Consider the following 14,319-nt stretch of genomic DNA (forward strand, 5'->3'; position numbering starts at 1 on the left):
TTGTATAATATTTTGTATTTTTTGTATTAATGACTCTATTTGTGTTCTTATTGTTGTATCGCCAAGAGACTTAATAAAGATTTATAAAAAAATAAAATAAAAATAAAAATGCTGGGCTTGGTTTCGTGATTGGCTGGATGGTGAGAAGGCTGTTTTTCCACGTTTAATTCGCTACCATAAGTCCATGTAGTCAACCTTATGTATCTACTCAGTCACTTTTACCATGCCACGCGCGCCAAGGATGTTAGGAGGACCACCTGATGACAAAAAAGAATCACTGAGTCGAATTGAACTGTTCAAACGAGCCGACTCGCGGAATCCGAGTTCTACGGCTGGCGTCACGGGGCGGAGTTTCGCGGGACGTACTAAAAGCGAATCCGCTCGCGCTCCTCTGTCCTGTAGAGAGAAGAACCACGTGTGACTGAACGCTTCCAACCTGCGCCACTCTCACAGCTAAACCAGCTTTACAGCACAAACAGCCTTCAGTCATGGTCAAGCTCGCTAAGGTAAGATATCCGCAGACACGCTGTAACAATCCAGTGCGGCGAGTGAAGGGGCTCAAAACGCGATTTTGTAATTTTTTTTATTGTATTGCTTGTAACGGGGAAGGCCCACATGTGCGACACACGTATTTCCATTGTAGGTATTCGCAGCGTTGCTATGTAAACTCAAAAGTGCAAAGTGTGTTTTAATGATAAATCGTGCCGTCTAAAACGAGGTAACTAATTTATATGTAATCTGTCTTTGTTGTTTTTTTCCCCCGTTGTCCCGGGCTGACCACGCTTCTCCGTTTGGTAGGCCTCGGCTGATACTCATTAACAACACGTGTTCGTTTTTAATTTTACACGTGTTTTTAGCGTTGAGAGCGTAAATAAATCGCGCTGAGCCGGTCTACTAGGTTTGTAGCGCGTGTATCGCGTCGTGGTTTCGCTGTAGCTCGTGTGTTAGCCATGTGCAGCGATGCAGCTTGATGCTAAACGCCTCCATTTTGGCTCTTTGAAGTGATCGAGCAGACATTTAACACGCTGCATTACACCGCGTCGCGTTGTTAATGCATATATACGTGACTCACGCGAGTATAATATGCGAGAACGACGCGAGTAATGCTTATTATTGCATGTTTTACGAAAAAAATATATTTACTCTTCTGGATTCGCGCATGTGGGTTTTCCACGTGTAACGCGAACCCACGTGGGTTTGTTCACGCGCGGAGTTTCACGCGCAGTTTTTGAACAAGTCATTTCAAACCCTAACTTTCTTTTAGACAGTACTTTTCATTTTAGTTGGTGTATTTTAAGTTCAATTTATTTACGCTCACACACGTTTGTAATGCAAAAATCCACGTCGCGAGAGAAACACGTGGTATTTAAATGATCCACTGAACATACAAAAATGCTTTTGCAATTTAGTTTGTTTTGTATGCAATGCAGACACAATTTTAACTGTTTTTGATTAGGCTGCACCACCAGACATTTGGTTTGCCAAATATATACCATAAATGTGCATACATTCAAGCATACTGTTTATGTATAATGGGGTTTTGACTGGTCTAAGTTACCTCAGTTTCAGTTATTACAATTTTAAATGTTTTTTCAACAGTAATCTAAAAAACAACAATGGTTTCACCTCAAAATATTTGTTATTTCAAACACCATTCATGGATTTGCATATTTTATAAAAATTTGTTTTTATGCTGTTGTAGTATTTAACTTTTTAAGGATTAAGAACGAGAATGCTGTTTGAAATACATGGCTTATATTATATAATATTTTTTTTTAAGTTTAGCCTAAATTAAAGTGAAACTGAAATGCCAGCATGTGAGATGTGCTTTACATATGAACTCATATTCTCACAGAAACCTCATTCGACAGGAAACGCAGTGTGTGTGGTTTGCACATGTTGTGTGTGCTTGACTAATCGCATTTTGGGCCCTTCGAAATCCTTTCCCCAGCTTTAATTTCTGTATTTTGATTTAATGATTTAGTTAAATGTTAGTAATCAAAACGCATCTCCAATTATTTGAAGAAATTAAACTTGTCCAATTTATCAATCCATTAAGTTTAATATGAAGTGCTTTTTCCAATATTTCCGTGGGTTTTTGGTTTAATTTCGTTTCCCATTTAATGATTTAATAAAATGTTATAGTCAAGCATGTTTAATCAGGTACATTCATAATGCAACCACTTAAAAACAATACAAAAATAGGCAATTTTTTCCAAAAAATATATTTTTAAATTTATGGTTGAGACATAGGCCTATCTGATAAGATTAAATGGGTCATTTCTGATTGGTAAATTATGCTGAAGTCTTATTTTGGTGGGTTATGAATACTTTTGAGATCTTTACTCCCAAACAGTTTACAGTAAACTCATGTTTTCTGTTCATGTTCGCAGGCAGCGAAGAAAGAAGCGCCGCTGAAGAAAAAGGCACCTCCACCTCCCAAAGATGTGGAAGAGGAATCCAGCGAGGAGGACAGCGAGGAAGAGGTGAGGACTCGACTATGAATCCGCAACGACTCCGTCCTTTATTTGCAGTGTGATTCATAACTTAAGTTTTTCAACAGGCTCCGCCAGTCAAAGCTGCAGCAAAGAAAAGCGCAGCTCCGGTGAAGGCCGTGAAGAACGGCAAAGCGGCCGCCAAACAGGAGAGCGAGGATGATGACGACGACGATGATGATGAATCTGGTACGCAAATATGTCCATGATGTTTTCTCAACTCAGTGCTCTTTAATCCGAAGTCTAATTGGTGTGTGTGTGCTCTCTCCATTAGAAGAGGAAGCTCCTCCCCCGCCGAAGAAGGCCACGCCTGCTAAAGCCACCCCGGCTAAGAAAGCAGCGCCCGCGGAGGAGTCCAGTGACGAGGACGAGGATGATGATGGTATGAAAACACTGGCGAAGAACAGTATGTTTAATCTATTCTCCTTTTTGGAGAGCAGATATCGATTCTTAAATCCCAAGAATCGTTATTTGTTCATTGTTTGATGTGTGAGGTTAACTAGCCGTTATTTGTGGCGCACCTTCCATCCAATAGATCGCAATACGCTTCATGCGGTTGTTGTTTATAGAAGTCTCTGGTTTCAAAGTGTCAATTGTATTCTGAAGTTCATAATTGCCATTGTGATGCTCAGTTCATCAGCTCTTTACTGCTAGTTATAGCACAAAATAAACATGATTAAGATCTGAAGGAATGTTTAAATATACAGAATGACTCAATAAAACGGCTTGTAAACTGTTATATGTAGCGTTATATTTGCCGTTCAATGAATAAATTCATTAGTCAGCTATACAAAAGAAAAATAAACTATTGCGCAATAATTCTATTTTTACTTAAAAGCTTTTTAATTGATTTATTTAAACATTTATGACCGCCGCCACTGTTTAAATGTGTATTTAAAAAGAAAATTGGGAGTTAAAGCCAATTATATCATTACTGTTTGTATAGTAAAACATTATGTAATGTACAACTTCAACTTTATATATACATATACAGCACATTTAGAAATTACTTTGTTGGCCATGGTGCTTATTAATGTAAAGTGTAGTTTATAGATTAGTAAGGGCTTTCCCCACCTTAATTTTTACATTCTGCATCTGAATATCAAACGTATCGTATAATTTGTGCCGATGCACACCCCTCTTGTGTAATTTCAAGACAATATGACATTGTAACAACTGTATTTGCACCATTTCCTGTGTTGTGTAGAAGAGTCTGAAGAAGAGGCCCCCCCACCCAAGAAAGCTGCACCCGCCAAAGCCACACCGGCCAAGAAAGCGGCTCCTGCGGCCAAGAAAGCGGCCCCTGCGGAGGAGTCCGACGATGAAGACGACGATGGTACGAGACACACACCTCAGACTGGCTGCCATCGTATCCAGATGAGCTCATATTCACTCTGAACACGCCTTTGTACATCAGTCTAAACTTGTGTTCCTGTGTAGATGAATCTGAGGAGGAAGAAACCCCGCCTCCTAAAAAGGCCGCTAAACCTGCAGCTAAAGCGAAAGCTCCCGCAGCCAAGGAGGAATCTGACGACGACGATGATGAAGATGACGGTGTGTGAATCATTTATTTAAATTTTTTTTTTAAGTTGCACATGAACCACAAGGGACTTAATACTGAATTATTTAGATGATACTGTGGAGCTGATGTTTTTTAATGTGCGTTTTACGGTTACTTTTTACTTTCACGCTTTTTCTTAAATTATTTTAATTGTGTTTTCTTAGATTCAGAAGAAGAGGAAATGGACACGACTCCTGCGCCCAAAGCCAAAAAGGCAGGAATGGTGAAAGCAAAGGAGGAATCTGACGACGATGATGATGAGGAAGACGACGATGATGATGATGAGGAAGAAGGTATGGCGTAACATTATATTGTATTTCCATTTGTATTTTTGGAGCTTGGCTGACTCTAATTTCTAAAACTCCTGTTTTGTTCTCCAGAAACCCCAGTCACTCCGGGGAAGAGGAAAGCTGAGGCTAAAAAAGACAAGGGAACGCCGCCGGCTAAGAAAGTTAAAACCGATGGCGAGGGTGAGACTCGCTTTATACTCTTTAATACTTGCACATTTAACTTCATATGATGATCACAAGGGACTTAATACTGATGTATGTGATGTCACCTTTTTAATCAATTCTGATGCTGGTTTAAGAGAAGAGGTGTATTTCCTTGTTGTGATATTGTGAACTAACTGGTGTAAACTTACAGGTTTCAGTCTCTATTTGGGCAACTTGAACTGCAATAAGGACTTTGACGAAATTAAATCTGCGATCTCCAAGTTCTTCTCAAAGGAAGGCCTTGAAATTCAGGATGTGCGACTTGGTGGCACCAAGTAAGGAGAATTTTTGTGTCTTATCTTAGTCAAATTTGACATTCGAAGGCATTGCGAATGTTGATTTGACTCTTGAATTTCTTTTCCAGGAAATTTGGCTACGTTGACTTTGCATCTGAGGAGGATTTGCAGAAGGCTTTGGCCCTCAATGGCAAGAAGCTGATGGGCCAGCCGCTGAAACTCGACCGGGCCAGAAGCAAGGAGGACTCCCAGGAAAGCAAGAAAGGTAATGTCCTACAGCTGACGCTTTGAGCGGCAATCCGACCGAGTCTAGAAAGGATGTCAGCTTATCAAATTCCTGAACTCGAATGTGGATACCCTGATGGTCAAGTACTGATCTGGATCCGTAGCCATGCTACACGATAACTGAGTTTCTGGACTCGGACGTTTTATCGTTTTTTTTCTTCCCTCAGAGAGAGATTCACGCACTTTGTTCGTGAAGAACCTCCCCTACTCCGTAACACAAGACGATCTGAAGGAGCTCTTTGACCAGGCGGTTGATATCAGAGTACCGATGGGCAGCAACGGCTCGAGCAGAGGGTAAGGTTGAGCTGGGACTGTTCGTGTTGAAACAAATAGTGTTAATTTTGACAGCAAATTGACTTAGTTTTAGGCTACGTTTATACATGACGGCTATTTTCATATACGGACATTCACCCTCTCCGTTTTGAAAAATAAGTGCACACCTGTCAGTTTTCAGAAAGTGTTACACAAACCTGTGTATTTATGTCGTCTAGAGCATGCCAAACCTGTAGGTGGCAGTGTCACGAGAAGCTCAAGCCCACGTTAGCCGATCAGAATCCAAAAAATAGTCGCATACTGTGACGTCGGCTGACGTTTAGTTAAATTGTAATGCATTACTTTAAAATTTCCAAACCAATTATATATTCCCGTAGAAAACCTCTATTAACCTGTTAATATGAATAATTGTAAAAGTTTGAACACAATACAGATTAACAAAATATCTTGAAATTAAATAAAAGCACTTCTAAAGTAGAACAGTCTTTTTCTCTTCAATGAATGATAAATGCATTCTTTAACTTGCGTGCATCTTTATTCTTTCAAGCAGAAATATTTATTTTGTATAAATTAAATAATTCATCATGAAAGCTATTAAAGAGCAGTGAATGCTTTTCTCTTTTTTAGTGTGATTTAATATTAAGTGCACAGACGGCATTAGGTTCACTGTCACTTTAAGACCCGAGTGTGCAGATCCAGCACTGCTGATGCACATCCGATATTCACAACGGCGTTCTGTAAAGACATGACTGACTGTTTACGTGAATACTCTCCAAAACGGACATTTAGACAATGTTGTGTGTATTTGTCTGACAGACAGACATTTCTCACAGAAAAACATACAGAATAAAGCCCTTTCACGTCGGCACTCTTATTCGGATCTATCCATGTTTGCTCCTCTTTCTCCCAGACGTTTACTATATTTAATTTTTTTAAATTTGAGACATGAATATGAAACTCCTGTCCCGCCGGGTAGATCAGCACGTTACAATTCAAATGTGCGCATCGACGACCACAAATGCAAATCAGTTCTGACTGGATCTCTTCCCCAATCGTCACTCCCTAACATTTTGTCTAGTTTTTTTATTCATTATAGTTGTCGTCATTTAAAACTTATTTAGTTAGTCTAGTTTTCGTCCGTGAAATTGACGCCATTGATTTTGCGTCAACAAAATTAATAACAATGGTAACAAATTGAGCAAATGGTTGACTGACATCCTCCACTTTGGTGACAGAATCGCCTACGTTGAGTTCAAGACCGAGGAGATCGCCGAGAAGATGCTGGAAGAGGCGCAAGGAGCCGATGTTCAGGGCCGCTCGATCACGGTAGACTTCACCGGAGAAAAGAGCCGGCAGAGCGGGAGACGTGAGTAACGAATCGATGCCTTCTAGGTGTGTCTTGTTCCTGTGTTTTTTATCAATACTAATGTGTCTCTTGTGTTACAGCTCAATCAACCGGTGGTGCTTCAAACAAAGTCCTTGTCGTAAACAATCTGGCGTTCAGCGCGACTGAAGATTCCCTCCAGAGTGTGTTTGAGAAGGCCGTGTCCATCAGAATACCTCAGAACAACGGCAGGCCGAAGGGGTACGTGCAGCGCCCCAGTAATGTCTCTAAGGATGTGTAGGAGTGTGTATTGGTACAGTAGCATTTGGTGTGAACGTGCATAAACGGACTTAATTCCTCAATGTTCGGCAAGAAAATTCGGTTCGATTTTTCCGCATAAAATGAAGTAATGCTTAATAAAAACGTCAGGCAGGCTGAATGCAGTATCACACTGACAATAGGTGGCGCTTGTAAATCAGCAGAAATACCTCTGGTGCCATTTCTGAGACCTGGATTTGCAATTATTTGGTAAATTAGTTACTTTGAGCGCCACATATTTGCAGTTATATTTTAACAGCAGCAGCTCTGAACGTGACCTAACGGCCAAAGTGTACTCTGTGGTTTACGCATACACAAGGGTCTGTGTACAGTGAGCGTGATGCTAATTTCATCACCAGACTAGCACACGTTGTGTACATGATGCCTGGTTTTTCATATTCGCGTTAATCAGTAGTTCCACAAGGTGGCGAAACATGGCCCGAACTAAAGAGACACAAACAAACCTCAAAATACTGGAGACTGCAGCAAGCGCTCGCATTGATAAGGCTGAGATACAGGCAACTTGTGTTCAAAAGAATACAAAGCTGTTTTTATCGCTCGTAACTTCTGGAGAGATATAGCGCAGGCACTGGACAAAGGTGAAACTTTTTTGTCAAAAACCTAATTATATAAAGTGTGCTTTGGAAAGTTACACCTTTAACATCCATTTCCTGTGCATGTGACTTCATCTCATAATCGCTGTACGTTCAATTCTAAAGCTATTTGTGCTACAAAAAGTTAATATTGTTACAAAAACAAGTTTGCAAATCAAGCAGCATAAAAAAAAAAGGGCAAATAACACTAACACAAAGCCAGACCCATTCAATTTACAAATGGCCGCTCCTGCTCTTACACTAAATATGGTGGTCTGATTGGCCAGTTTTCACAGTGCTAAGAATGTCTCTGTAAAGGAGTCGTGTGTTGATGGCATTCAAGTTTTTATGTCACTAATGAATGGCTGCTAATGTCTATTGAGAAAGTAAATTGTTTGAATTTTCTATGAACATTTGTCTTGGTGTGAACAGGCATCTTGTCTGGGATTTTTTTCAGCTTATTGGACTGGTCTAATGTCTTGTTTTTTTGTTTCGTAATTCTAGATATGCATTTTTGGAGTTTGAAAATGTGGAGGATGCCAAGGATGCGCTGGAGAACTGCAACAACACAGATATCGAGGGCAGAAGCATCAGATTAGAGTTCAGTCAGAGCGAGAGAGAGCGAGGCGGCGCTGGAGGAAGAGGAAACTCTGGTTTGTAGATTTGCTGCTTACTAAAGTTTTATCTGCTTAATATCGTTTGCAAATGCTTAAGAATCAAAGTGCTAACTGCTTTTTCCCACTCTTTGTAGGACCAACAAAAACCCTGTTTGTCAAAGGATTGTCAGAAGACACCACAGATCAGACTCTGAGAGACTCTTTTGATGGAGCCGTTGGCGCCAGAGTCGCCATGGACAGAGAAACCGGATCATCAAAAGGGTACGGATGCGTTTGGTTCTCTCGAACCGTGGTTTTTGCTTCTCATGAGCTCCTCTCTGTCAGTTCAGTGGCGTTGTATGGATTCGCACGAGAAGTAGATTCAACACTCACAGTCAAACAGGTGTTTCCAGGTGTTTCGTTGGAAAGTACCCATGTCTGATGTGAGACATCTTAAAGGTTTAGATCCAGAAACCGCTGCTAGTTTCCCCCGTGAATGTTTACTGAGAACTGTTTCCTCCCCCAGATTCGGTTTCGTAGACTTCGACAGTGAAGAAGACTGCAAATCGGCCAAAGAAGCCATGGACGACGGAGAGATCGACGGCAGCAGAGTGACTCTGGACTACGCCCGGCCCAAGGGCGAGGGCGGCCGAGGCGGGGGCTTCGGCGGCAGAGGCGGGTTTGGAGGACGAGGAGGCGGACGGGGGGGTTTCGGAGGCCGAGGGGGAGGCGGTAGAGGAGGCGGATTCAGGGGCGGACGAGGAGGACGGGGCGGCGGAGGCGGCGGCTTCAGAGGAGGGAGAGGAGGCGGTAAGTGTCAACTACATGAGACCCAAACACTGGCTCAATTAGTGCCATAAACTGTCCTAGAGTTTTAATCTGATCAACATCATATTTGGTGCATCTCATCTAAAGGCGTTTGCGGAGATCTTGAGTTTTCATGGCAGCCTGACAAAGTTGGTTTCGCCGGCTGTAGTAACTCAAGCATGGCAGGTTCAATCTGCCCCAAACTTCACTTGTTTGATAGGAGTCCTGGCCTGAAGACATCTGGGCCTTGTTTACAGCTGTTATTGAGATGTGTTTTAGTCGATCAGATCACAAGTAGACGAGGGAGAGACATTCCCGTTCACACCTCTTGTTTTAATCCGTCTTTCAACCACTTCTGTCCTGATTTCTTCGAGGGGAGAGTCTATGGGTGGGTTAATGTATGGGATTTTTCAGATCTAATGGACGAAACAAGCTCACGCAATATACATGTGATCAGCTGCAAGACCAGCAGAACGCTGTGTGTGTGTTAGAAATCAGGAATGAGTGCTTGGTGCGCTTTTTCATCTTCAAACCAAACTTGGGTCTCCAGCCGACAAAGTTTAAGTCCCATCTGGCTAGCGCTCTTCCCATAATGTTAACGCATTAGGCCAGTAGACAGTCCTTTGTGGCTGTTCAAACACAATCGACCGCATGAGCGTTTACACTACAAAAGCAATCCGGTCAATGCGTTTTCATCTACCTTACAAGCTCAAATGTTCTAGACCCCGTTTACACGTCTACTTGTGATCCGATCGAACAGCGCATCTTTATGCCAGCTGTACACAGGGCCATGCATGCCAACATTCAGCCATGGCGCCACCTACTGGTCACAGAATCTGTGGCACGGTTGTAATCCTCCTATATTTACCTGTTAAAAAGCATTTTTGTGGTTTTCTTCACGTTCTCCCGAGGCCGCAGTGACCTTGAATGTTAGTTACTACAGCGAAACAAACTTTGCAAAGATCTTGAGTTTTACAGCCTTACAAAGACCTTTAGATGAGACGCACCAAATATGTTGATCGGATTAAAAGTCTAGGATAGTTTTATGTACAACACTTAGAAATGACAAATTGCACAGAATAAAACATGAACAATGCTTTATTATTATTATTCCATTTTAATTAATGCAGTTTTTTTCTTAATGTTAATCACTACACATTTGGGAGTGCTGTTCTGATCATTTAGCCTCGTTTTAGCAACACAACTATTGAATTTAATACATTTAAGATGAAAACTTACACTTGTTTTTCTTTCCTTCTCAGGTGGACGTGGATTTGGGGACAGGCCACAAGGAAAGAAGATTAAGTTTGATGATTAAATCTGTAATTGAATGAACTGTTTTCATTGCTTAAATCCACTTTTGTCAGAGCATTTCTAGGACATTCCAGAAAGCGTCAGTAACTGTACAGTGACCCCTGACCCCCGACCCCTCGCTCCCCATGAACTGAGAGTTCTGAGACGTCCCAACCATCCGCGTAAAAATGAAATGTGAATGTTGTAATTATGCTCTGCTGGTTTAGGTACATGTTGTACATGCTACGGTTTGTTTTTGTTTCTTTTGTTAGTGTGTTTTTCCACTCTTTCCCCTCAAGTTTTATTTAATTTCATCATCTTTTTTTTTAGTTGCCTTTTAGGTGCAAGTTTAATGTGCAGTACCTTTTTAATGTGCAAAGCATATTGTAACGTATACATGGAATTGACACCTATTTAGTAGAATTTAGAGATATAAATCTATATGAAAGGTTTGAATGTTGAAGCCGGAGAACAGCTCTGTGAGGATAATGTCAAATTTATATATCCATTAAATTTGGCTTTTGTGACTAAAGGTTTTTTTCTTTTTCCAGTTCAGATTTTTCATAATGTAAAGAACCATTTTGATTAAACATGGTTTTTAAACTGTTTGCTTGTGATTTTTGAAAGTTGTGTACATGTTACAAATATGATCTGCAACTATTTTAAAACGGTTTTTAGATTTTCCTAAAATTTGATAATGCTATTAAAGACCAAACTGGTGACATTTCCGTATTCTGTAAATCAGAATAGTGCTCGCTTGTTCTAATATTTTGAGAACAGTAAAGCCAACTAACGTTGAAAAGTCATTTTTAATGCTCCTGAAAGCATGTTTCTCAATTTGAGATAATAGAGAAGTACTGAAAACCTAAATAAGACAATGGGTCCTTTATAAGAAGAATATATTAGAAACCCTTACCAGAAAGCATCATGTTAGACAAGCATAATACAATCAAGTAGTTTGCTTAAGTTGAACAATAAGAGGTTTTTGAATGGCTGCTAGATGGTTCAGTTAACATCTTATCCATCTCAAATTAATGTCGGTTGTATGTGCAAAACGCGAATTTATACAAGTGAAACAAAGTATATCGTGCAAAAGTTAATTTATTTCAGTAATCCAACTTTTAAAGGTGAAACTAATATAGACTCATGTGAGATTTAAAGCCTTTGTTGTAATTTGCATGTTATGAGTCAATATAATGTATTAGTTTCACCTTTTAAGTTGGATTACTGAAGTAAGTGAATTTTTACACGATATTCTACTATTTCGTGTGTGTGTGATGGAGCTGCCGTATAGTTTATAGAGCGACTCAAGATGGCGTCGTGTGCTTGTTAATGAGAGAGTGAAAATATATAATCTATGGGTAATTCGGTCGGGCGCTCCTTCACTACATCACTAGTTTATTTTTTTGCTTTTAGTGACGACGATTACGAACTAAGTCACACACAAAGTCTTCTACTCCCTAATTAAGCCATGAAGTGTTTGAGCATTGTCTTGTCCATAATCTCCTGTAATGCCAGTGGATGTCCAGATGAGGGCAGACTCCTCAAGAAAGTAGACCACGACACGACAGCTTTCCACAGCAGGAATAGATCATGTCAACAGTATGAAGGTACAGACTCTCCGCTCATCTTCACATAAATGTAGTACAACATTTTTTATAGGGCTTTGGGGCTAAAGAAGCCCTTTATATCTATATTATTATTATGGTTGTTATTAATAGTGCATTAAATCTAAAGCTTTTGAGACTATTATTTTGTGTTATTGAATTTATCATAAAGATGTGAACATTTCTTGCTTTAATGCTTACTAATCTTAATATATATAAAAAATCAAATAAAAAGGCAGGGGGTGCCTGTAAGGATATCCTGTGAGACACTATTAGGGTCCTAAGAGGCCACCGTAGCAGGGAACTGTAACGTCACGAAATGTTTAATAAAAATGTGTCAGTTGCATATCTGTACATGGTACCAGGAGTAGTATTAAATAGTTGATGCCTGAGTGAGAAAGACGGGATGGACGTCATAAAACCACCAGAACCATTGAAGCTCACAGGAAATATTGATTATGCGTGGAAACAGTTTAAACAGGCGTTTCAACTTTATTTGACTGCAACTGGCGCCAACGACAAGAGCGGTGAGAGGAAAGTGGCATTGTCGGTACACGATCCGTTCCACCTGCACGATCCGTTTCACGCATGCGCGTAGTTACGTAGTAGAAAACGTCACGGTTTTCCTACACTATCGGTACCGCGCATGCGATGAAACACTTGACGGCCAGGCGGCACAACTTGCGGCATATTTGTGTAACGTTAGTTGTATTGTGTTTAAAATGTCGATGTGTTTACGTGGTTGCCAATCCAAAACAATAAAGGAGTTACATGAACATACAGTTCCTCCACACTCTCCTTTGCAATTCATTGCTGTATGGTATTAGGCTTAATTTAGTGTTTTGGTCTGAGGTCAGTATTGTCAAAGACGGTTTGTATTTTTATTTATTTATTAAAAGCTGCTAATATTAGTTAACTTTTAAATTGAGTAATTTTGTATTAGTATAGGTCTAAATAGGCTAATATATATCTATATAATCTAAATGAGGAAAATAATCCCTTCAATGTTGTTTACAGAAGACAATAAGGACCATAATATGCATTTCTGCCTAGACTATCTGCACTTACATGAAGAACTACAAACAAGTCTGGGGAAACGTTATAGAGTATTTCAAACTGACAATGAATATGACTTGAAAAGAAGCATGTGTGCACATAGAAGTGACATGAGACCAGAGGTGGACAGTACTGAAGTACATTTGAATATCTTTATTAAGTTAAAAAAAAAACCTCACACACACACACACACACACACACACACACACACACACACACACACACACACACACATACACACACACACACACACTCTCTCTCTCTCTCTCTCTCTCTCTCTCTCTCTCTCTCTCTCTCTCTCTCTCTCTCTCTCTCTCTCTCTCACACACACACAGCTGTGAGTGAATGAAAGTTTAACGGTACAAATATGCGCATGCGTGGAACACATCGTGCAGTGTCAAATCGTCGCAAAACAGAATTATCATTTGCGCATGCGCGTTTTCTACTGCGTCTACTACGCATGCGTGAAACGGATCGTGCTGGTGGAACGGATCGTGTACCGACAGGCATTGTTACTGACGATAGCAGGGACACAAGCGATAGAAATATACAATACGTTTGAGTTCACAGAGGCGGGAGATAAAAACAAACTGAACAAAGTTCTGGAGCAGTTGCATACTGTAGTCCGAAAAAGAATGAAGTATACGAGAGACATGTTTTTCGTTCAGCCGCGTTCAGCAGCAAGATGAATCGTTTGACTCATATATGACTGATCTAAGGCTGAAAGTGCAATCCTGTAACTATGGCGACATGCAGTCCTCCATACTACGTGATCAGATAGTATTTGAAATACACAATAAACGGGAACGCCTGCTAAGGGAGGACAGTCTGAAATTAGAATGCAATCAGAATGTGCAGAGCTAGCGAACAGACTGAGAAACAGATAAAGATTTTTGAGAAGCCATCCGTTACTACTGAAGCACCAGGGGGTGTAGACAGGGTGGTCAGAGCTAGCGCACCTCGCTCACGGCGGTGATCCACTTGTCCGTGCGACACTTCTGTCACGCTGCACTCCACTATATTCCTATGGGTGACGTCAAGCGACTTTGACGCACCCGCATAGCATTCCGGGAAGGCGGCGCTTCATTTGAAAAAATGCCGCGCGTCAAAAAGCTGGCCGATGCCCATCTTTATGCAAATTAATTCCGTTGAACGCGACGCGGCTATCCAATAGAAGCACGCACATGGAGACGGGGGGAAGTCTCTCGCGGGTCCTTTGCTCTAGACTGGCCGCTGGCTCAAAACCACGCCCATAAACTAGAGGAACGCCCATCAACGTACAAGTGTGGGGAGGTGAACTTTTACACGATAGTCCACGCAACATTCGTGTCGGACAAGTGGATCAGTACCGTCAGAGGGGGAACGTTCTAACGGTACATTC

General features: G+C 40.9%; 1 protein-coding gene across 3 annotated transcripts; it reads left to right on the forward strand.

Moving 5' to 3' along the window:
* The first annotated feature begins 206 nt into the window (after positions 1-206).
* Positions 207-10,881, forward strand: ncl (nucleolin). Of its 3 annotated transcripts, none has more exons than XM_079594113.1 (17): positions 207-506; positions 2,394-2,486; positions 2,564-2,684; positions 2,770-2,877; positions 3,703-3,831; positions 3,936-4,049; positions 4,221-4,349; positions 4,437-4,526; positions 4,702-4,825; positions 4,915-5,051; positions 5,239-5,365; positions 6,580-6,710; positions 6,791-6,929; positions 8,084-8,232; positions 8,331-8,457; positions 8,702-8,985; positions 10,245-10,881. In XM_079594113.1, exons 1-17 carry the CDS (start codon positions 489-491, stop codon positions 10,298-10,300), a joined length of 2,076 nt encoding a protein of 691 aa, XP_079450239.1. In that variant the 5' UTR covers positions 207-488; the 3' UTR covers positions 10,301-10,881. The 3 variants fall into 3 exon arrangements, with proteins under 3 accessions (XP_079450239.1, XP_079450238.1, XP_079450240.1); XM_079594112.1 differs by having other exon boundaries at positions 351-506; positions 2,770-2,901; XM_079594114.1 differs by having other exon boundaries at positions 351-506; positions 2,770-2,901; positions 4,221-4,323; positions 4,435-4,526.
* Positions 10,882-14,319: the final 3,438 nt, after the last annotated feature.

The sequence above is a fragment of the Phoxinus phoxinus genome (assembly GCF_949152265.1).
Source record: "Phoxinus phoxinus genome assembly, chromosome: 20".
In the NCBI taxonomy this organism is placed as follows: Eukaryota; Metazoa; Chordata; class Actinopteri; order Cypriniformes; family Leuciscidae; genus Phoxinus; species Phoxinus phoxinus.